At 38.5% G+C, this 24802-nt stretch overlaps 1 protein-coding gene across 9 annotated transcripts in view; it reads right to left on the bottom strand.

Moving 5' to 3' along the window:
• Positions 1-24802, bottom strand: part of LOC140738529 (transmembrane protease serine 11C-like) — a 173162-nt gene that overhangs the window by 142360 nt on the left and 6000 nt on the right. For all 9 annotated transcript variants that reach the window (XM_073065918.1, XM_073065975.1, XM_073065984.1 and 6 more), the window contains exons 2-5: positions 21298-21420; positions 19615-19745; positions 16501-16568; positions 14924-15099 (exon numbers count right to left, since the gene is read on the bottom strand). In XM_073065918.1, the coding sequence (XP_072922019.1) occupies positions 14924-15099; positions 16501-16568; positions 19615-19745; positions 21298-21400 (478 nt within the window). In that variant the 5' untranslated portion in view covers positions 21401-21420. The remainder of the gene's footprint in view (positions 1-14923; positions 15100-16500; positions 16569-19614; positions 19746-21297; positions 21421-24802) is intronic.

The raw sequence follows: 24802 nt of genomic DNA, 5'->3' as shown, positions 1-24802 counted from the left end.
AGGAAACATCCTCTCCACATCCACCCTATCTAGTCCTTTCAACATTCGGTAGGTTTCAATGAGATCCCCACACATTCCAGTGAGTACAGGCTCAAAGCTGCCAAATGCTCCTCATGTTAACCCCTTCATTCCTGGAATCATCCTCGTGAACTTTCTCTAGACTCTCTCCAATAACAATACATCCATTTTGAGATAAGCCTATAATATAAAGCAGGATACCAAAACATTTTCAGTTATATAAAGAGTAAAAGTGAGGTGAGAGTTGATATTGGACCAGAATTTTGCATCAGTCTTCACTGTGGAAGACACTAGGAGTGTGCCAGAGGTCCATGAGTGTCAGGGAGCAGGAGTGAGTGTCATTGCTATTACAAAGAAAAAGTGCAAGACAAGCTCATAGGACTTAAGGTGAATAAGTCACTTGGACCAGTTGGACTACATCCTAGAGTCCTGAGACAGGTTGCTGAAGAAATAACAGATGCATTGGTCATGACCTTTTAAGAATCATTTGATTTTGGCATGATCCCTGAGTACTGGAAAATTGCAAATGTCACTCCACTCTCTAAGAAGGGGGGGGGGGGAGGCAAAATAATCAAATTATAGGCCAGTTAGCCACACCTCAGTGGTTGGGGAAGTGTTGGACTCTATTATTAAGGATGAGGTTTCGAGGTACTTGGAGACTAATGATAAAGTAAGTCAAAGTTAGCATGGTTTCTGTTAAAAGGAAATCTTGCCTTACCAATCTCTTACGGTGTTTCAAGGAAGTAACAAGTGGGGTGGATGAGGAGGCAGTGGATGTCATTTATTTGGATTTTCAGAAGACATTTGATAAGGGGCCACACATGAGGCTGCTTAACATATAAAATCCTATGGTGTTACAGGAAAGATACTGGCATGGATAGCGGAACATCTGACAGGCAGGAGGCAGTGAATGGGAATAAAAGGGGTCTTTTCTGGTTGGCTGCCAGTGACTAGTTGTGTTCCTCAATTGTCAGTATTGGGACTTCTATTTTTCACATTGTTTGTCAATGATTTGGATAATGGAATTGATGGCTTTGTGGCAAACTTTGCGGGTGATACAAAGATAGGTGTACAGGTAGGTAGTGGTGAGGAAGCAATAACATTACAGAAAGACTTAAACAAATTGGAACACTGGTTAAAAAATGGCAGGTGGAAAATAGTTTTGGGAAATGTACGATAATGCATTTTGGTAAAAGGAACAATAGTACGGACTAATATCTAATTGGGGAGAAGGTTCAAACATCAGAGGTGCAGAGGGACTTAAGAGTCCTTGTTGTGGTGATATCACGTGCAAAGATGTGCCAGTACATGATTGGACAGAGCACTGAGCATGCACAGGATTGCTAGACTGTTCCAGCACGTGGCTTGGTTAAGATGTGTTTGTTTATTACTGTAAATAAAAGTTATCTAATTCTTCCAGAATATGATTCTTCACTGTTAACCCCTGATATGTTTAAACAGAAATAACATAATATGGTGTTAGAAGTGGTTCTGGAAGAATAATACGGGAGAATCGAGAATCGAGAATCGAAGATAATGGAAAAAAGGAAGAAAAAAGTTTGAACTGTAAATGGTAAAATGGAAGGTTTACTGCCCCCACCAAAACTTCAGCTGACTGGCAATGTAGCTGAGAGTCAGAGGATATTCAAGCAACAGTTTGAACTGTACTTATCGGCCATCGATTATGAAGAAAAATCGGAAAAACAAAAGCTGCGCTTCTGCTCTATGTAATCGGGAATGATGCAGTAGAGGTATATAATAATTTTGTCTTTGAAGATGGAGGTCATTTTAATTAAAAGTTTGTAATGGACAGATTTGAAGTATTTTGTATACCTAAGTGTAATTTAATGTATGAGCGATATAAATTCTTCACTTGTGTGCAGAGAGCTGTGAAACAATTGATCAGTATGTTTCTGAGTTAAGAAAGCATAGTAGACCATGTGAGTTTGGATTGCTCACGGTCTCTCTCATTAAAGATAGAATTGTTTGTGGCATTCGAGATAATGCTCTGAGAGAAAGGCTGTTGAGAGGGCAAAATTTAAATTTTGAAAATGCTTTGGCACTTTGCAAAGCTTCTGAGACCATGATGTTGCAGGCTGAAGAGCTTTTTGTTGAAAACTGCAATGTAAATGCTGCAAAAAAGTGCGAATATATCAAGAAATATAATAATACATCAACAAAACTGACAGAGAGCAAGACGGCATTTGAAAGAAAAAAGTCATGTGATTGCTGTGCGCGGGAACATTGTCCAAATCAGTGTCTGGCATATGGCAAAATTTGCAATGGCTGCAGTAAGATTAATCATTTTTCCTGCTGTTGTAAAAGTAGAAAGAAGGAAAATAAAATGAAACAAGTAAATGCTGTAATTGAAGATGAACGTGAGGAATTTTATATCGATGTGCTTTGTGAAAATAAACAAAGTAAGAATGACTGGACTATTCCATTGCAAGTGAACCAAAACAATATTCTGTTTAAGCTTGATACTGGAGCGCAAGTAAATGTTTTTGCAGAATTTGAGTTTAATGCTTTAAAGCCAAGACTGAAGTTACATCAGACAAATATAAACGTGACGAGGTATTCAGGTGCAGTTAAAGGAACATGCGTGGCAAAAGTATCATACAAAAATATTGTGCCCACACTTTCATTTGTGGTCATGCCGAAAAATGTAGAGTCAATTCTGGGTTTATCCACGTGTGAAAGACTTAATTTGGTGCAAAGAGTCCAGTGACATCATCGTCGAGAATGGCAGCTTAAGTCACTAGCTCCTCCGGAAAAACGTGCATTAAGCCCCATTAACCTGTCAAATATAATATTTTTCAAAAAATATTTGAACTTAAAAGAGGGGCAAGAATGGAGAGAAGAAATGGAAATTAAAAAAGCGACACTGCGGCGCCTGTGTCCGAGACGAGTGCAGCGAGCAGCTCTCCAACCAGACCGCGTGCTGGCGAGGTGGCCACTGGGCCTCGTTCAGTCAAAGCAGCGAATGTCTTCAAAATCCTGAAAGAAATAATGGAGGTCCAGAAAGATATAAAGCAGCAGCTCCATGATATTAAGGCAGAGCTCGCCAGTGTTAATCAAAAAATAGTGGTGGCAGAGACTTGCATTGAGAAGGTGGAAGATTGCGTTCAAAACGTGGAGCGGATACTGAGCAAGACAATAAAAATAATACATCACTAAGAAGATAAACTGCTTGACCTGGTGGGAAGATCACGGCGGAAAAATATCAGAATCTACAACATTCCCGAAAGAGTGGAGGGCCCGTCTATGACGGAGTTTGTTGGAAAGTTACTGCGGGATGCGCTGGATCTTCCTCCGGCTATGGAGATGGAAATCGAGAGGACGCACCGCGCGTTCGTTCCGAAACCTATCCAGGATAGAAAGCCACGCTCAATAATAATTAAATTCCTTCGGTACAGCACCAAGGTGGAGATTCTACGAAGGGCCTGGGGTAAGAAGAGAGTGTTTTTAGAGGATAAATTAATATATTTTGACCAAGATTACCCCCCCACGTCCTACAGAAACACAAAGAATACTCTGAAGTAAAGCGAGTATTAAAGCAAAATAAGATTAGATTTCAAACTCCATACCCTGCTAAACTTTGAGTGTTTTATGACAATGGGACGCAGTTGTACCAGACAATGGAAGAGGCAACTACAGACATGAAGGCCAGAGGGTTGCCCATCAGCATGACCAAAACGAAAGAAAGCCTGGCTGATGAATTGTCCCACTCGGCTTGGGAAATAGTGCGAGAAACGAGAAGGCAGGAGACGGGAGGAGGCCAAGAGAAACATATCAGGAAGAGACCGGGAGTTTCTCAAAGACAGTCCTCACCCCCTTCAGAAGAGCCATAAGGTTTGGCTAACTTTAAAAATGTTGAGAAGCTAAACAGAAGCAAAAGTACACGGTGATATACCTATCTCAAGAAATACTTATTATAATGTGGATTTTATATTACTTAGTTGTTATTCTTTATTCGCTCACTTACTCCTTTTTCCCCACCAAAATGAGAATATATATATATGTGTGCATATATGTGTATGTATGTAATGTGTGTGCATATATATATATAAGAAGAGAGCTTGATACATATATACATATATATATATATGTACAAACATTTGTATATATAGGAGTACACAGGGAAATCTTTTCTGTGTAATGGATTTGTTCACCGACTTTTATGAATACTGCAATGGGGGCCCTCAACTCACAAGTAGGAGGGGTTATCCCCCACAGCTAGACATTTCCTCTAGCTCAACGCAGGGTCATTTACTAGAGATCTCAGCCTTCGAATCACACGTTTGTTGCCACTTTTGTTATTATTTGCGTTTCTTGGTTCTTATTTGTTCAGGGAGTAGATCGATTAAGTTTTATTCTAATTTCAATGATACATTGACAGATAAATACAGACGGCTAAGGACAAGGTAAAATTAATTTCTTTTAATGTAAATGGGCTATTAAATCCAATCAAACGTAAGAGAATTTTATCCAAAATGAAAAAAGAACAAGCCCATGTAGTATATTTACAGGAAACTCATTGAAGTGATAATGAGCATAAAAAACTAAAGAGAATGGGCTTCACTAACCTGTTTTTCTCCTCATATAAATCAGGGCATAGGCGAGGACTTGCTATTCTTACCTCAAGTAAGCTAAATTTTGAAAAATTATTTGAAATGGGAGATAAAGAAGGCAGATATATTCTGATAAGGGGGAATATAGACAGCAATTCAGTTACTCTATTGAATATATACGCACCCCCGGGAAGTAATATTGGTTTCTTTCAGAAAATTACTGATATTATGGTAACGGAAACAGAAGGTCTCCTGATATGTGGGGGAGACTTAAATTTACAATTACAACCAAACTTAGACTCTTCCAGTAGACTCTTTCTAGTAGAAAAATCTATGAAACAAAATCTTTACATAAGAAAGTTAATACACTTTTTGAGGATGTTGATTTAATTGATATATGGAGGGACCTTTTCCCTGACAGAAGGGATTACACCCATTATTCTGCTCCACATTCTGTATATACAAGAATAGACTATTTCATAACATTTGGAAAAGACAAAGACAAAATTAACACCTGTGAAATTGGGACAATAGATGTAAGTGACCATGCACCTATATATTTATCTGTTGATTTTGACCTACAACCAAAGAATACTATTTGGAAACTAAATTCAAGTCTACTCAATGATCTGTACTTTAAGGAACAAATTAAAAAGAAATTAGTCTCTACTTTGAATTTAATGATAATGGAGAGGTTTCACCTCCCATTTTATGGGATACTCTGAAGGAGGTCTTAAGAGGTAAAATTATAGCGCTATCTTCATATAAGAAAAAAATAAGGAATAAAACATTAGAGGAATCACAAAATAGGCTGAAGGAACTAGAGAAAAAACACAAATTGAATTTGGCACAGGATACATTAGGGGAAATTAAAAGAATTAGGAATGAAATAAATAATTTGGCTACTCAAGAAATCAGGAAAAACTTAATGTTTCTGAAACAGAGACATTATGAAAGTGGATCGAAATCTATGAAAATACTGGTGTGGAAACTGAAAAAAAAAGATAGCAGAAAATACAATTCATAGAATTAGGGACCCAAGAACGAAAATGATAAAAAGTAAGCTAAGTGAAATTCAAGAAGCTTTTGAAGTGTTTCACAAAACGCTATATTCCAAAGTTCCAGGGGGAAGCATAACCCAAATTGACACCTTCTTGAATTCTCTAGAGTTACCCATTTTAAGCGAAGAACAAAATAGAAGGATCACTGCTAACATATCTGAAGTTGAATTAAAAGCTGCAATTAGTAGGTTTAAATTAAGCAAGTCACCAGGATCAGATGGGTATACAGCAGAGTGGTACAAAGAATTTAAAAATGAGTTAATTCCTGTTTTACTCCCCACACTGAACTGGGCTCTAAAAAAGGCACAAATGCCACCCAGTTGGAAGGAAGTGATAATCTCAGCTATACCGAAAGAAGGCAAGGATAAAATGGAATGCGGGTCATTTAGACCAATATCCGTTCTTAATGTAGATTATAGGTTATTTACCTCCATCATAGCCAAACGATTAGAGGAGTTTCTACCCATACTGATACGTAATGATCAGACAGGTTTTATACGACAATGCCAGACTCAAGACAATATATGAAGGACACTTCACATTATGGATCATGTACAAAAAAATAAAATCGAAGCAATAGTGATAAGTGTGGACGCTGAAAAAGCATTTGATTCAGTTAATTGGAATTTTCTTTACAGAGTTTTACATAGATTTGGTTTCCAAGACACAATTATTAAAACTGTACAGACACTATATGACAATCCTACTGCTAGGATTAAAATCAATGGATATTTATCAAATAGTCTTACCCTAGAAAGGGGCACGAGACAGGGCTGTGCATGGTCACCACTACTCTTTGCGTTATATCTGGAACCATTAGCTCAATACATCAGACAAAATAAAGATATCAGGGGAATTACTATTAAAGGGACAGAGCATAAATTGGCTTGTTATGCGGATGACATTTTGATCTATCTAGGGCAACCAACATACTCTTTACCTAAATTGATGCAATCCTTTGAACAATATGGTCAATTATCAGGATACAAGATCAACATAGATAAAACCTAATTATTTTCATATTACTATAGCCCACCAAGAGAAATTGAATGTCGATACCCCTGGGCATGGCACACAGAGTCTTTCAAATATTTGGGCATCATTATGCCAAAAGATTTGGCAAAATTATCAGAATGTAATTATCAGCCTTTATATAAAAAATTAAGGAAGATGTGGCAAGATGGAGCCTGATTCCTTTTTTCAGTCTCAGTTCAAGGATTGAGTCTATTAAAATGAATATACTGCCCAGACTGTTATATCTCTTTCAGACCCTACCAATAGAGATTAATCAAAATCAATTCAATGAATGGAACAAGATGCTATCAAGGTATATTTGGCAGGGTAAAAGGCCTAGAGTTTGTCTCAAAACTTTGCAATTAGTAAAGGAAAAGGGGGGGGGGGATGGGGCTTGCCTTCTCTTAGAGATTATTATTTTGCAGTACAGTTGAGAGCTGTGATATGTTGGTGCAACCCATCATATGACGCTCAATGGAAAAACATTGAGGAGCGGGTACTTCCCATCCCCATACAAGCAATTTTGGCTGATAACAACCTGCAAAGGTACACAAATACTATTGATAACCCATGGGTGAAATTGACTCTTAAAATATAGAAAACTACTATAAAAGAATATAATCTAGAGGGAGATATTGCAATTCTTAAATGGTGTGCATATGACTCTGATTTTACACCAAATAACTTGGATGCTAGATTTAAGGACTGGACAGCTAAAGGAATAACAGTTCTTTGCAACATAATGAAAGAAGGAACACTGTTCAGTTTTGAAATGCTTAAAGAGAAACACTTATTAGAAAAACAAGATTTTTATCGGTATTTACAGATGCGATAGTATGTTAATGAGACACTTAAAAATGTAACCAAGGCAAATACATGCTTGATAGAGCTCTTTAGAAAAGCATATAATTCAGATAATGGTAGTAAAATCATTTCAAGCATATATAAGGGGTTGTCAAATCTTAAAACACATTCGACTTCATACATTAAAACAAAATGGGAGAAGGAAGGAGGGATAATTATATCTGAGGAAGAAAGGACAACAATATAGAGATATCAATGGAAGTGTACCAGTTCACAGAAATGGAGGGAGTTTGGATGGAAAAACTTGATAAGATATTTTATTACACCCTCCCAGAAATCCCATTATGATAGTAACTCCCTGTTTGCTGGAGAAATTGTGGAAATCAAAATGCAAATCATTGCCATATTTTTTGGGACTGCCCTGTTATCAAAAACTATTGGAGGGAGATACACAATGCCCTACAAGACATCTTTAAATGTCAAATATCCTTAGAAAGTAAGACCATATATTTAGGATATATACCTCAAGAATGGTTGAAAAGAGATAAATATTTAATGAATATACTGTTGGTGGCGAGTAAAAGGACTCTTACTAGGAAATGGTTATCACAGGAGATCCCAACTTTAAATACATGGATGGAAATTACAATGGACATTTACAAAGTGGAGAAGATAACAGCATCTGTTAATCATAAGCTGGAACAATTTGATTCATACTGGAAAAAATGGTTTAACTACATCATGCCTCATAGGCCAGATTTTATTCTCACAAATCAATGAATATGTTGTAAAAAAAATCACTCACTACTTGTACATAGTTTTTTCCTTTTGCTTGTTTTTTTCTTTCCACTCTTTTCTATAAGTGTATACCCCAGATAAATACTTTGTGGAGATTTTGTGACATATATATGATTATATGATATATATGTACAATGTCTGAAATACATCTTATGGAAATGCTTGTTTGACGAACTTCAATAAAAAAAATTACAAAAAAACAATTGGTGAAAAGAATGTTAGTTCTGGATAGTGACACAGAGTCAGAATACAGTGACTTGATGAAAGAGTATGAAGACTTGTTCAAAGGGCTTGGTTGTCCTCCAGGAGAGCATGCGATTAAAATTGACAATACAATGCAACTTGTAATACATCCATGCAGAAAAGTACCATTTGCAGCAACTGAAAATGGAACTAGACAGAATGGAAAAGCTAGGAGTCATTAAAAAAAATGATGAACCAACTGAATGCCTCAATTTGCTTGTCATTGTTGATAAGAAAAATGGAAAACTGAGGATTTGACTAGATCCAAGAGACTTGAATCAGGCCATTAAAAGAGAGCATTTCAAATTGCCTACTCATAAAGAAATTATGTCACAGTTTGCTAATATAACCATACAACAATTACAGCACAGAAACAGGCCATCTCAGCCCTTCTAGTCCATGCCGAACGCTTACTCTCACCTAGTCCCACCAACCTGCACTCAGCCCATAACCCACCATTACTTTCCCATCCATATACCTGTCCATTTTTTTTTTAAATGACAATATCAAACCTGCCTCTACCACTTCTACTGGAAGCTCGTTCCACTCAGCTACCACTCTCTGAGTAAAGAAGTTCCCCCTCGTGTTACCCCTAAACTTTTCCCCCCTAACTCTTAACTCATGTCCTCTTGTTTGAATCTCCCCTACTCTCAATGGAAAAAGCCTATCCACGTCAACTCTATCTATCCCCCTCATAATTTTAAATACCTCTATCAAGTCCCCCCTCAACCTTCTACGCTCCAAAGAATAAAGACCTAACTTGTTCAACCTTTCTCTGTAATTTAGGTGCTGAAACCCAGGTAGCATTCTAGTAAATCTCTGTAATCTATTTTGTTGACATTTTTCCTATAATTCGGTGACCAGAACTGTACACAATACTCCAAATTTGGCCTCACCAATGCCTTGTACAATCTTAACATTACATCCCAAGTCCCATATTCAATGCTCTGATTTATAAAGGGCAGCATACCAAAAGCTTTCTTCACCACCCTATCCACATGAGATTCCACCTTCAGGGAACTATGCACCATTATTCCTAGATCACTCTGTTCTACTGCATTCCTCAATGCCCTACCATTTACCTTGTATGTCCTATTTTGATTAGTCCTACCAAAATGTAGCACCTCACACTTATCAGTATTAAACTCCATCTGCCATCTTTCAGCCCACTCTTCTTACTGTCCTAAATCTCTCTGCAAGCTTTGAAAGCCTACTTCATTATCCACAACGCCACCTACCTTAGTATCATCTGCATACTTACTAATCCAATTTACCACCCCATCATTCAGATCATTAATGTATATGACAAACAACATTGGACCCAGTACAGATCCCTGAGGCACACCACTAATCACCAATCTCCAACCTGACAAACAGTTTATCCACCACTACTCTCCGGCATCTCCTATTCAGTCACTGTTGAATCCATTTTACTACTTCAATATTAATACCTAACGATTGAACCTTCCTAGCTAACCTTCCATGTGGAACCTTGACAAAGGCCTTACTGAAGTCCATATAGACAACATCCACTGCTTTATCCTCGTCAACTTTCCTAGGAACCTCTTCAAAAAATTCAATAAGATTTGTCAGACATGACTTTCCATGCACAAATCCACATTGACTGTTCCTAATCAGACCCTGTCTATCCAGATAATTATATGTACCATCTCTAGGAATACTTTCCATTAATTTACCCACCACTGACGCCAAACTTACAGGCCGATAATTGCTAGGTTTACTCTTAGAACCATTTTAAAACAATGGAACCACATGAGCAATACGCCAATCCTCTGGCACCATCCCCGTTTCTAATGACATTTGAAATATTTCTGTCAGAGCCCCTGCTATTTCTACACTAAATTCCCTCAAGGTCCTAGGGAATATTCTGTCAGGAACTGGAAATTTATCCACTTTTATATTCTTTAGAAGTGTCAGTACTTCCTCTTCTTTAATCATCAAAGTTTCTATAACTATCCTACTTGTTTCCCTTACTTCACACAATTCAATATTCTTCTCCTTAGTGAATACTGAAGAAAAGAAATTGTTCAAAATCTCCCCCATCTCTTTTGGTTCCACACATAGCTGTCCACTCTGATTCTCTAAGGGACCAATTTTATCCCTCACTATCCTTTTGTTATTAATATAACTGTAGAAACCCTTTGGATTTATTTTCACCTTACTTGCCAAAACAACCTCATGTCTCCTTTTAGCTTTTCTAATTTCTTTCTTAAGATTCTTTTTACATTCCTTATATTCCTTGAGCACCTTATTTACTCCATGCTGCCTATATTTATTGTAGATCTCTCTCTTTTTCAGAACCAAGTTTCCAATATCTCTTGAAAACCATGGCTCTCTCAAACTTTTAACCTTTCCTTTCAACCTAACAGGAACATAAAGATTCTGTACCCTCAAAATTTCACCTTTAAATGATCTCCATTTCTCTATTACATCCTTCCCATAAACCAAATTGTCCCAATCCACTCCTTCTAAATCCTTTCACATCTCCTCAAAGTTAGTCTTTCTCCAATCAAGAATGTCAACCCTGGGTCCAGTCCTATACTTCTTCATAATTATATTGAAACTAATGGCATTGTGATCACTGGACCCGAAGTGCTCTCCAACTCATACCTCTGTATGTATCTGTCCTTCTCCATAATTATATTATTAATGCAAAGCATTTTAGTAAGTTCGATGCATTCTCCAGATTCTAACAATTTAAATTAGATGAACCGAGTTCAAAATTGTGCACCTTAACACTCCTTTTGCCAGATGCTGTTTTCTCAGGCTTTCTTTTGGAATTGTATCAGCTCCTGAAGTGTACCATAAAACCATTCACATATTATATGAACACATTGAAGGCGTAGATACATCCATGGATGATATTATTATTTGAGGATCGACTAAACAAGAGTATGATGCCAAGCTCAGACAAGTCTTTGAGGTAACATGCAAGGCGAAGCTGAAATTGAATAAAGACAAATGTCAGCTAGGAGTGACTGAATTTACATTTGTGGGTGATATCATCAGCAAAGAGGGTGTGCGTCCTGATCCATTGAAGGTTTCTGCTATTGAGAACATGCCAAGACTGCAATGTAAAAAGGATGTTCAGAGGTTTATGGGAATGGTTAACTATATGGGAAAATTTATACCCAATCTCTCGGAACAGCTTGCTGCATTGAGACAGCCAACAGAAAAGAGAAATGAATGGAGCTGGAACCATGAACAGAAGAAGGCATGGCAAAATCTCAAGAAAGTGCTCACAAAAGAACCTGTATTGAAATTTTATGATGCTGAGAGACCCATCAAAATCTCATGTGATACATCTCAAGCAGGATTAAGGGCAGTATTACTCCAGAACTGTGATAAGGAGTGGCTACCTGTGATGTATCATCTCGTTCTTTAGCTGATCTAGAAATAAGGTATGCCCAAATTGAAAAAGAATTGCTCAGTATTCTGTTTGCTTGTGAGTGATTTCATCAGTTTGTGTCAGGGCAATCTATTGATGTTGAAACTGCTCACAAGCCTTTGATTGCATTGTTTAACAAACCTTTAAGTGACTGTCCTTTGCAAATTCAGTGAATGATGAGCAAATTGCAAAGATATGCATTGAACGTGTCATACACACCTGGAAAATTCATGTACACGGCTGACACACTTTCCAGAGCTGTGGATCCAACAACAAAAGACAGTCACAGGGACGCTATTGATGTTCAGGTATTTATTGATATATTCATAGAAACTGTACCTGTTGCTCCCAAAAAGTTGGAACTGCTGCATCTTGAGACAGAGAAGGACAAAATTCTCAGTCAGGTAATACAAGAAGTGATGGATGGATGGCTAGATAATAAACATGACTGTACCTCAGAAGTACAAGCATATTGGAACCACAGATCAGAACTTTTCTGTCATGGATGGGATACTGTACAAAGGTAACAGAATTGTAATTCCTAAAGAAATTTCCGTAAAGAGATGCTTGATAAAATTCATGAAGGCTACCTAGGTATTGAAAAATGTAAGAGAAGGGCATGGGAAGTGATGTTTTGGCCCAGGATGAATCAAGAAATTGCAGAATTGATGTCTTCTTGTCAAATATGCTTTAAATACCAACCTAGCGACCCTAAGGAGCTGCGTCATCCACATCCGAATCCTCAGAAGGTAGTCGTTGATCTTTTTGTAACTGACAACAAAGACTATCTATTAATAATGGATTACTACTCATTGTATCCTGAAGTGTGTTGTCTGGGCAGAACAACTACAGAAAATGTCATTACATGCATGAAATCAGTTTTTTCAAGACATGGTGTACCTGATGAAGTTTTCACAGACAATGGTCCACAATTCAGTAGTGAATGCATGAAACATATTGCTCGTGAATGGGACTTTGTTCATATGACATCTAGTCCATTTTTCCCTCAGTCTAATGGATTAGTTGAGAAATCGGTAGGAATTATCAAGAAATTGATTCACAAAGTTAGTGATGTGATTTTTATAAAGCTTTGTTAGTTTGTCATAGTACTCCACCTGCATGTGGATTTTCACCTGCTCAGCTCTTGATGAGACGATGTTTGAGATCTAATCTGCCAATGGATGAGAGCCTTCTGAGAACAGAGGAAGGTGAACAAGTGAAAACATGGAAAGATGAACACCGTAATTTGATAGACGTTCTCGTCCATTACCTGAACTGCACCAAGGAGGTGAAGTAAGATTACAAGACAGAATGAACACACAGACACAGAAATCTAAAGTACTTGAAGAAGTACAACCCAGATCGTACATGGTCTAAACAGAGGAGTGAGCAGTATTAAGAAGAAATCGCGAAGACTCAAGAAAGAGCCAACTTCAGAGATTCAGTTATCTGAAGAAGACAAGACAAAACATGTAAATAATAACAAGGAAACACAAGAACTGTGTGTACCACTTAGAAGGTCTACTTGTGTTCGTAAACTCACAGAGAGACTGATAGAGACTTGTTGAATTATGTATTTGCTTTGATTAATGTTGTTAATTGTTTTTGTTTTAAGGAAAGGAAGATGTGGTGATATCACATGCAATGATGTGCCAGTACATGACTGGACAGAGCACTGAGCATGAGTAGGATTGCTAGAATGTTCCAGCATGCGGCTTGGTTAAGACGTGTTTGTTTATTACTGTAAATAATAGTTCTGTAATTCTTCCAGAATATAATTCTTCACTGTTAACCCATGGTACATTTAAACAGAAATATCATAACACTCGTGCAAGACTCCAGGGAGGTTAATTTACAGTTTGAGTCTGTGGTAAAGAAGGCAACTTCATTGTTGGCATTTATTTCAAGGGGAATAGAATATAAAGGCAAGGAGATAATGCTGAGCCTTTATAAGACACTAGTCAGGCTGCACTTAAGAGTATTGTCAACAGCTTTGAGCCCCATATCTCAGAAAGGATACATTGCCATTGGAGGGAGTCCAGAGGAGGTTCACAAGGATAATTCTGGGAATGAAGGGGTTAACATATGAGAAGTGTATGGCAACTTTGGTCCTATACTCATTGGAATTTAGAATAATGTGGGGGGAGGGGATCTCATTGAAACCTACTGAATGTTGAAAGGACTGGATAGAGTGGACGTGGAGAGGATGTTTCCTCTGGTGGGGGTATCCAGAACTAGAGGGCACAGCGTCAAAACTGAGGGGTGACCTTTTAGAACAGAGTTGTCGGAATTTTTAGCCAGAGAGTAGTGAATCTGTGGAATGCTCTCCCATAGACTGCGGTGGAGGTCAAGTCTGTTCGTATATTGAAGGCGGAAATTGATCATTTCCTGATTGGTCAGGGCATCAAAGGATATGGCGAGAATACAGGTGTATGGGTTTGAATGGGAACCGGATTAGCCATGATGGAATGGTGGAGCAGACTCGATGGGCTGAATGGCATAATTTTGCTCTTCTAATGGTCTTGTGGTCTAATGCACTAATACTCACCCTGATGGCTGCAATTTTGTCCTATCATCTGCCTGCCCTTCCTGACAGTCTGACTGCATGCTATCTTTCCTTTTCTTACCATCTGTCCTATCCTGAGTTCCTTCACTCTGGTTTCCAATACTACCCCCCCCCCACCAAATTAGTTCAAACCCTCCCCAACAGCTCTAACAAATACAAGGCTATATCTCTTGTGCCCTGAGGCCTGACACTGACCAGCCCAAAGCTCTGATTCTGATTGCCTGAGGCCTAACACTGACCAGCCCACAAGTCTGGTTCCCTGCAGCTAGCAAAGATCAGCCCACATCTCTGGTTCCCTGAGGCCAGGCACTTACCTGTCCCAATTTGTGAAAATTTAAGCTTCTGTTTCCTAACATATTATTGAAATTAAATGCAGATGAAATACTTTAGGTGCTGGAATAAGTATCACAAGCTTTAGAAACATTGTTTGGTAACCTACCAGTAAACTGAATTGATGTTAAGTCTATGATGAAGTCATCCAAGTAGCCGGATTGGTCAAATGTATTCAGCTGTGTTAAACTTTGCTGAAATGCTTCTTTGATTGCTCCCACGACAGTAGGTGTGCTTCCATTTCCTCGGAACTGAAGTACAAATACCACTTTAACGCTCCCAGAGCTGTCAAAGAAAATAGGCGAGGGAGATTAAATGGTCTACCTGACTCTCATTGCGTTATCCCTTCCCTTTCCTTCCTTCTCTGTAATTGTTAATATCCACAAACCATCTTGACAACTCCACCTCCCACCCACTTCCTCAACAAATTCCACTTGTTCCTTTGATTTGCCAGCATAAGTCACATTTTTCCCTCTCCTCCTCCTCTTTCAGTATTCTAAAGAAGCTGTTGCCTCTGGAACTTCCTGATTTCTTCTTCTCTCTCCATAACATCATTATATCCTGCCACCCTTGACATGTCAGCATGTCACACAGTTAATTGGGTTATATTTATCTAATAAATCCACAGAACATCAGATATAGAATACAAAAGAACAATCCCAGTAAGGTTTTCTTCATTACAAGTTATCATAGTCATTTACTTCACTTCAGGAGATTCAAGGAATTTCATGAAATCTTACGGTGCCACAGTCCTATCAATTTTATTAGCTTGTTTTGCTTTATAGAAAGTTTTACAATTCAGTGAATGGAACATAGTACAATCCAGGGTGTTGTGTTGACCGCTTAACCTGCTCCAAGATCAATCTAACCCTTCCCTCCCATATGGCCCTCCATTTTTCTATCATCCATGTGATATCTATGAACATGTGAGCATAAACTGGGAAGTTACTGTTTTGTGATATTACTCTGAGTATCTGGGCGAGAAACTTATTAAAGAAAGAACCTGCAACATGCTGTACTTTCAGTTAAGATATCTGCTTAAAAACTTCTTATATTACAATGCTGAATGAATAACTTTGATCTCCAATGCAGGAAGGTGATCCCAGGGAAATGCTACCACAATCTGCTAGTCAGAAATGTTATGGATTGGAGATGAACATCGTTATTGATTATGCTGTTTACTGATGGTAGAGGAGAGAAAAATATGATAGGGTGTAAAGTTTGATACAACCTGTTTGAATCTAAATAACCTGGGACCAAATTGCGACAAATTTTACTCACTAAGTGATTAGTAACTTGCCTGATTTTAATTGCACTATATAGTTTGTGCGTCTGAACAAAGTCAATATATCCCCTGCTCCACAAAATGTTACTTAAAGTAACCAAAAATTGAACCAATCCTGTATGTGTAACTTAAAGTATGTGTAACTTTAAAAGCGGTTTCCTGTTCATGATTAAATGTTTCTGGTTTGAAAAGAATGTGGAGAGTACAACAACTGAGTTAAATGCCTTTAAAATCTCTTTTACCACTGTATATATAAGATCTCTATATTTAACATCTCCTTTATCACTATACGTATAAGAACCATGGAAGTTTTGATCATTGAGTAAACTTTAAAAATTAAGCTGTGAATCTAAAACCATGTAACATGTCCAAACATCAGATTTGTAGGTATTGGAACATACCTGAATTCTATAACCTGTGCAAGGCCAAATTGGTTGGACAAGCTGGATTTTGAGTACACCGATCTGAGCTGAAATCAATGGAAAGAAACAATATTTCTTATCCACAAGTACATTTTCAAATAAAAGGTATATTTCTAAGATAACAAAAGAAAAACTTTTGAACTTGGAAATCCCTCTCTCACAGGTTCATTCCACATTCATAGTTCAAAGTTTTTGTGGGCACCCATTAGTTTTTAATAAAGAAAGGCTTTAAAAATAATGGCAGGGCATCCACAGATATTTTGTTCTTTTGAAAATCAATCAGTGAGCATTGTACATTTTAGTTATAACCTTTAGAATGGTTTTGATGTCCGTCCACCACTCCAGAAGGAAGATGGAGGGAGAAAAGTTTAGAGATGGAGTAAGGCTGCAGAATAAGTGTTATACAGATGTGGAGAACAGAATTTGAGAGAGAAAGAACATATATCTTTGGCTGATCATTTTAAGGAAGGAAAGATAGCTGCAGATCTCTAGGCATAAAGAAGTGAAGCTGTGGGAAGAGGCTGGGTGGAATTCAGATCTCTGAGCATCAGATGAAGTTGAAATGAAGCAAAAGGGATCAGAAATGAATGCAGAAGGAAAGGCAGTGAGGGAAAAGGAGAACAGTTTGAAATACAAGCAGTGCCACAATAAGTGGTCTTGTATATTACCACTGAATATTTGGTATCCCATTAACAAAGTTGCTGCAAGTCAGTAACAAGAAAAGCAAGATAGTGCTACTGTGGTTACCATGGAGGACAAAGATGAAGCTAACCTTGGCAAACATTTGGTAAAGGACTGAAAAACTAGGGTACCTTGAACATTAGAAACTAGAGCTGCTGATGGTGCAAGAGATGTTTTTTGTCACTGGTTGGTGCATATGTTGCAAACTACTGGTTAGGTTGCACCAAGAATGTTCCGTGTAGTTTTGATTGTTACATTATAAGAAGGATGTGATTGTACTGGAGAAGGTGCAGAGGAGAATAAACAAAATGTTGCCTGGATTGGAGGATTTTAGATATAAGAAAAGATGGACAGGCTGTGCTTGTTTTCCCTGTAGCAAAGGAGACTGAAGGGTGACCTAATAGAAGTTTATAATTCATGACAGATGTAGACAGGGTGGACTGGGTAAATATTTTTTCTACAGCAGGGATTTTAAAAGCAAGAGACATTGGTTTAAGGTGAGTGGAAAAATTTTAATGCTGATGAGAAAGTTTTTTTTTCGCACAGAGGGTGGTTAGTATGTAAAACAGGCTGCCAGAATAGGTGGTAAAATTGGGTTTAATAACCAGGTTTAAGAAGTATTTTACAGGCAAGGCACAGAAAGGTGTGGTCTTAGTGCATGTGAACGGGATTAGTATAGGTGGGCAAAATGGTGAGTATGGAGGTTTCTGTTCTATGTCACCATAGTCCAGCCACTTTATAATGAAGTGAATGTTTCATGCCTTTACATGTTAACACCCTATGTACCTTTTGTGATGACACTCAGATGTCTTAAAACAATAACGCTCATTAGACTGATGATTTGAAATAACACTCTGCTTTGCTATTCTTATCAAAGTAGATCAATTCATATCTCCCAACATTATATTCCATTTGCAATGATTTAACCTCTTTGTTTCTTCACTGCAAGTTTTTTTTTAAAGAGCTTCCTACTTTAACATCATGCTGCTGATATAGTTTTTAAAGATTAGCTTCGATTGTCACATGCACATTGAAACATCGGTGAAATATTTTGCTTGCGGCAACAACCAGCACTGTCCAAGAATTGCACTGAGCAGCCTGCAAGAGATGCCATGATTCTGGCACCAACATAGCATACCCACAACTTATTAACCCTAACCAGTACCTCTTTTGAATGTGGGAGGAAACTGGAGCACTCGGAAGAAACCAATGTGGTTACAGGTAGAACATACAAACTACGTACTTACAATTGAACCCTGATCTTACAACTGGCGCTGTAAAGTCTCTTTCACCTATCAACTTCCCAGCTCTTTACTGCATCCCTTCCATTTCAGATTTCACCTTTCACCTGGTGTTTCTCTCTCCCCTCCCCCCACCTTTTAAATCTACTCCTCAGCTTTTTATCTCCAGTCCTACCGAAGGGATTCGGCCCAAAACGTTGACTGTACTTTTTTCCATAGATGCTGCCTGGCCTGCTGAATTCCTCCAGCACTTTGTGTGTGCTGCTGCAAAGAGTTATGCTAACTGCTATGCTACCATGCCACCCAAACATGGTATGTAAGTCTATACGCAGTTAACACAATAGGTGGTGATATTGGTGAATGTAGTGTTCTCGCTCAGGTGTAAGCTAACGCTGAACTAAACACCGAGGTAAACCATCGTTAATGAAAACAGGGTCGCAGTAAGATTAACCATTTACTGTTCACTCTTCCACATTAACGTATGGTGAAAACTGTTGATAAAACAATACAAGATTTGTACAGTATTTGTTTCCTTCTAGATATCACATTTACATCATGAATACTTGCAAAGGTAAAACTACAACAACTACATTACATTAAAATGCAGCATACAGTCAGAATCTACTTACGCCATTGACTGCTTTAAATACACTTCAACACGACTATCCGCAACTCTTTAACTAACGAAAACATAAACCTTATCGACCGTCGTTACTTTTAACAGAATCAGCGTTAACATTTTAATTCAACATATCGATTATCTATGAACTTACAACGTTGCTTCACTGTGATTTCTAATGCGTAGAGAGACAACTTTCTTGCGCTGGTCTCACATGTGTGAGCCCCCTCCGTTCCGTTTTTCCCAAACTGGTATTTTCCCACAAGACACGGCGAAACCGGATGTGATGTCATCACATGCCGCGATATATCACAGACAACGAACATACTTAAACAATCTTAACTTTAACTAAAAAATGCTAACAAACGAATTACTAAGCAAAAATGTTATAAACTAAATAACTGCCATAAAGGCAGCACAGTGAATATGAGTGGGAATTAAACTTTGGTTCTTCAGATAGCTACCAAAATGTGGCCTGTGAACATATTTCACTTCTAATAATGAAATTGCAGAATAAAATCCATTAAGTGGCTTTGAACAGAGCATTCTTACTTGTGCATGAGTTTTATTTGCTAACACAAAGAATTCCATTGAGCTGCTTGTTGCCAAGTTATCGTTGTAAGGAACATTTAATATTCTGAAATTTCCTTTGTAGTAAACTTTCCATGGACTGGAATTTGCAGCTTTGAAGGAAAAAAAAGAGAATTATGTTAGCAGTGGTTGCACTGTGAATTAGCAAGGCACACAGATACAGACCCTTTGGCCTAACAGTCCATGATTACCACTGTGATTTAGCAAGGCACACAGACCAGGGTAAAGTAATTGAGCAATACAACACAAATACAGACTCTTTATGTGTCTTGTTCAACAGTCCATGCTAATCATGTACCCACTTACCTTGTCCCAGTTTCCTATGTTTGGCTCTTATCCCTCTTAGTCCTACCCTTCCACATAATGCTTCTTCAATGATATGATTGTACCTGCTTCAAGCACTTCCACTGGCAGCTCCTGCCACATACTCACCACCCTCTGTGTGGAAATATTACCCCTCAGATCTCGTTTAAATCTTTCCCTTCTCAACCTAAATCTATGCCCTCTAATTTTGTACTCCCCTGCCCTGTTGAACATCCACTTTATCTATGTCTCTCATCAGGGTTGAGAGGGTGAACAGCTACACATCACCGAGGTCTGTACATACCAGATGTGTTGTGAAAAAAGTACAGCGTCTCTTTCACCTGAGGTAGTTTGGTATGGGTCCCCAAATCCTAAGAACTTTCTACAGGGGCACAATTGAGAGCATCCCGACCTGATGCATCACTGCCTGGTGCGGGAACTGTCCTTCCTTCAATTGCAGGACTCTGCAAGAGTGGTGCAGACAGCCCAGCATATCTGTAGATGTGAACTTTCCACAATTCAGGACATTTACAAAGACAGATGTGTAAAAAGGACCTGAAGGATCATTGGGGACCTGAGACACCCCAGCTACAAACTGTTCCAGCTGCTACCATCTGGGAAACGGTACCGCAGCATAAATGCCAGGACCAACAGGCTCCAACGCAGCTTCTTCCACCAGGCCATCAGACTGATTAATTCACAGTGATACAATTGTATTTCTATGCTATATTAACTGTCCAGTTGTATATACTGTTTATTACAAATTATTATAAATTGCACATTGCACATTTAGATGGAGACAAAGATTTTTACTCTTCATGTACAGTTTGTGAAGCATGTAAGTAATAAAGTCAATTCAATTCAGTTCATTTTAAACATTTCTATAAGGTTGTCCCCATTCTCTTACATTTCAAGGAATAAAGGCCAAGCCAAAATCACCTCTTCAAAAGGGTAACCAAAACTGAGCACATTACTTCAAATGCAGTCTCACCAACTGCAAAATAATGTCACAACTCCTGTGCTCAGTGCCCTGACTGATGACATTATAGGTTTCTTTATAACATAGAAGGAGATCATTTGGTCCATTGGTTCTCAAACCCATTAGCCCAGTTATTTTTCTGTACTCAGTTCTCTAAAATCTTTTCCCACTCATCTAAACTACAGACAACTTATATTGAGGTTCTAAACTCAGAGCAAGATATTCTGTTCCTGTTTACACCCTCCCCACTTTATAATCTTATTGATTTATGTACTTATCGAGACCATTAGCTTATCTCCAGCCAAATAGCCTGGCTTCACTACCACCTTAACCCATTAGTCACGTTTAGACTTGATTCTTACCTTTAGTCAGAAATATTGCTAAAATGGCAACTACAACTGCAATAATGGCAGCCAGTCCACAAATAATCAAAATAGTTGTCACAATGCATCTGGTGGTTTTCATGGTCAGCAATTCAAATTGCTCTGTGAAGACAAAGAAAAAGATCACTTAATCAGAATCAGAATCAGAATCAGATTTATTATCACCGGCATGTGATGTGAAATTTGTTAACTTAGCAGCAGCAATTCAATGCAATACATAATATAGAAGAGAAAATAAAATAAAATAATAATCAATCAATCAATCAATCAATCAATCACAGTGCATGTATATTGAATAGTTTAAAAAACAGAAATACTGGATACTAAAAAAGTGAGATTCAAAATAAGAAAAGCAAATACAAATATTGAAACATCTTTAACATGAGAGTTATCCCATCGCAGTTGAGAAAGGTATTAATAAAGCCCTGAAATTAATCAGTGACAAATGTTATGTTACAGACATGAGAAGTGAGATGGAGAAATTAGAACTGGCTGATTGAGGAAATAAAGTGAGATGACTATAGTAGAGTGGGTTGATTAAAACATCTTTACAGTAACTAAGTTTTCTTTAGGCAGATTTTAGGCAGATATTAGAAGGATACTGGGGTAGTTAATGTTCAGCAGACCTGCACAAACTTTAAACTCTTTTGGTTCAAAGCACAAATCTCTCCACCCAGCGTTCTCTAGAACCTTCTCCCAATTCCACCATCCTGATTGGCTGACACCATATTCTTAAGTGAACAATAAAGACTCTTTTCTCAGCTCAAACCCAGACAGGCTGAAAGTAGCAAACACGAGGAAATCTGCAGATGCTGGAAGTTCAAGCAACACACACAGTGGAATGCAGCAGGCCAGGCAGCATCTATAGGAAGAAGTACAGTCGACGTTTCGGACTAAGACCCTTCGTCAGGACTAACTGACAGAAAAGATAGTAAGAGATTTGAAAGGGGGAGGGGGAGATCCGAAATGATAGGAGAAGACAGGAGGGGGAGGGGTGAAGCTAAGAGCTGGAAAGTTGATGGGCAAAAGGGATACACAGCTGGAGAAGGGAAAGGATCATGGGACGGGAGGCCTAGGGAGAAAGAAAGAGGCAGGGGAGCACCAGAGGGAGATGGAGAGCAGGCAAGGAGTGATTGTGAGAGGGACAGAGAGAGAAAAGAAGAAAAAAAGGGGGGAAATAATAAATAAATAGATAGATAGATAGATAGATAGATAAGGGATGGGGTAAGTAGGGGAGGGAACATTAATGGAAGTTAGAGAAATCAATGTTCATGCCATCAGGTTGGAGGCTACCTAGACGGAATATAAGGTGTTGTTCCTCCAACCTGAGGGTTTATTTATTTATTATTTTCCCCCTTGTTTTCTTCTTTTCTCTCTCTGTCCCTCTCACAATCACTCCTTGCCTGCTCTCCATCTCCCTCTGGTGCTCCCCTCCCCCTTTCTTACTCCCTAGGCCTCCCATCCCATGATCCTCTCCTTTCTCCAGCCATGTATCCCTTTTGCCAATCAACTTTCCAGCTCTTAGCTTTATCCCTCCCCCTCCTGTCTTCTTCTATCATTTCGGATCTCCCCATCCCCCTCCCACTTTCAAGTCTCTTACTATCTCTTCTTTGAATAGGTCCTGACAAAGGGTCTCGGCCTGAAACGTTGACTGCACTTCTTGTTATAGATGCTGCCTGGCAGTCTGAAAGCAAAATAGCTAAAATGAAATACCTACAGCATATCAGTAAAAATCTTAACCAGGGTGTTACACAGAGAAGGCAGCATATCTCTCTAATGTGTACAGTGTTGAAATTTCAAATATCCTGAACATTAAAACTATGGCTGTGCAAGACATCATTGTCAGAGTGAATTTGCTGAAAATGTCATTAGTGATCTCTGTGTAATGTGCATTTTATTTATGAATATCAGAGATTCTGGATTGCATCAAAATCTTCAGTATATTCAGAAAATGAGCAGTGGGAGACTTTTGATGTAATTTGGACCTTGACTGTTGAGAAACATCTTTAAGTACATGGCACACAGAAGTACCCAGGTTATTTTCTTCAAGGATGAAATTTCACCTGCAAAATCCAATTTAAGCTAGGTTACATTGCTTCTGTTTGTAATGTACATGTGGAAAATGGATTCAATTTCCAGGCATATATTCCCACTTGAAGCAGAGTGATTAGACCGTAAAGCTCAATACCACAAAAATGAATTAAAGTGAATTGCACAGCTTCACTTAGGAGGAAACATGAGGGAAAATGGATGGGGACCAGTATGATAGAGCTGAGAGTGAGCCAGCAGGTTTACAAGTAGATGATAGATGTAACATGACTGTAATGAAGAACAAGCCAATGACTGAGCACAAATGCAGACAGAGCAAAGAGTTAAATTGTACCACAGAGACAAAATTCAAAAGAATGAAGAATGCAGCATTGAAGGCGCAGCTTAAATGCATGTAGCATTCAGAATAAGGTGGACGAAATTTGTCAGTATGACGTTGGGGGCATCACTGAGTTGTGGCTGAACGAAGGCCATAGTTGAGAGCTTAACATCAAAGGATATACTTTGTATCAAAAGGACAGGCAAGAAGGCACAGGCGATGGTGTAGCTGTTGTTGGTAAAAGATGGAATTACATCTTTAGAAAGAAGTGACATAGAGAATATTGAATCTTTGTGGATACAGTTAAGAAACTGCAAGGGTAAAAAAAACATTACGGGAATCATATATAGGCCTCCAAATAGTAACCAAGATGTACAGTTGAGATTGCAAAGGGAGCTGTAAAAGGCATGTAATAAGGGTAATGCCACAATTATAATGGGGGACTTCAATATGTAAGATTGGAAAAATTAGGTTGGTGTTGGATCGCAAGAGAGGGAGTTTGTTGAATGCCAATGAAATGGCTTTTTGGAGCAGTTTGTGCTTGACCCTAGTCAGGGAAAAGCTATCTTAGACTGGGTGTTGTGTAATCACCCAGATTTTATCAGGGAGCTTAATGCAAAGGAACCCTTAGGAGGCACTGATGATAATATAATTGAATTCGTACTGCAACTTGAGAGGGAGAAGTATAACTCACATATATCAGTATCACAATAGAATAAAGGGAATTACAGAGGCATGAGAAAGGAGCTTGCCCAGGTGGATTGGAGGAGGATACTGGTGGGGATGATGGCAGAGCAGAGGTGGCTGAAGTTTCTAGCAATAGTTCACAAGGCACAGAATAGATATGTCCCACAGAAAAAGAAGTTCTCAAATGGCCATAAGACCATAAGACAAAGGAGCAGAAGTTGGCCATTCGGCCTATTGAGTCTGCTCCGCCATTTTATCATGAACTGATCCCATTCTCCCACTTAGTTCCACTCCCCCGCCTTCTCACCATAACCTTTGATGCCCTGGCTACTCAGATACCTATCAATCTCTGCCTTAAATACAGACAATGATTTGACCTCCACTGCCGCCCGTGGCAAAAAATTTCACAGATTCACTATCCTCTGGCTA

This window comes from Hemitrygon akajei, chromosome 2 (assembly GCF_048418815.1).
Source record: "Hemitrygon akajei chromosome 2, sHemAka1.3, whole genome shotgun sequence".
Taxonomy (NCBI): Eukaryota; Metazoa; Chordata; class Chondrichthyes; order Myliobatiformes; family Dasyatidae; genus Hemitrygon; species Hemitrygon akajei.
This window is presented reverse-complemented; position numbering and strand designations above follow the sequence as displayed.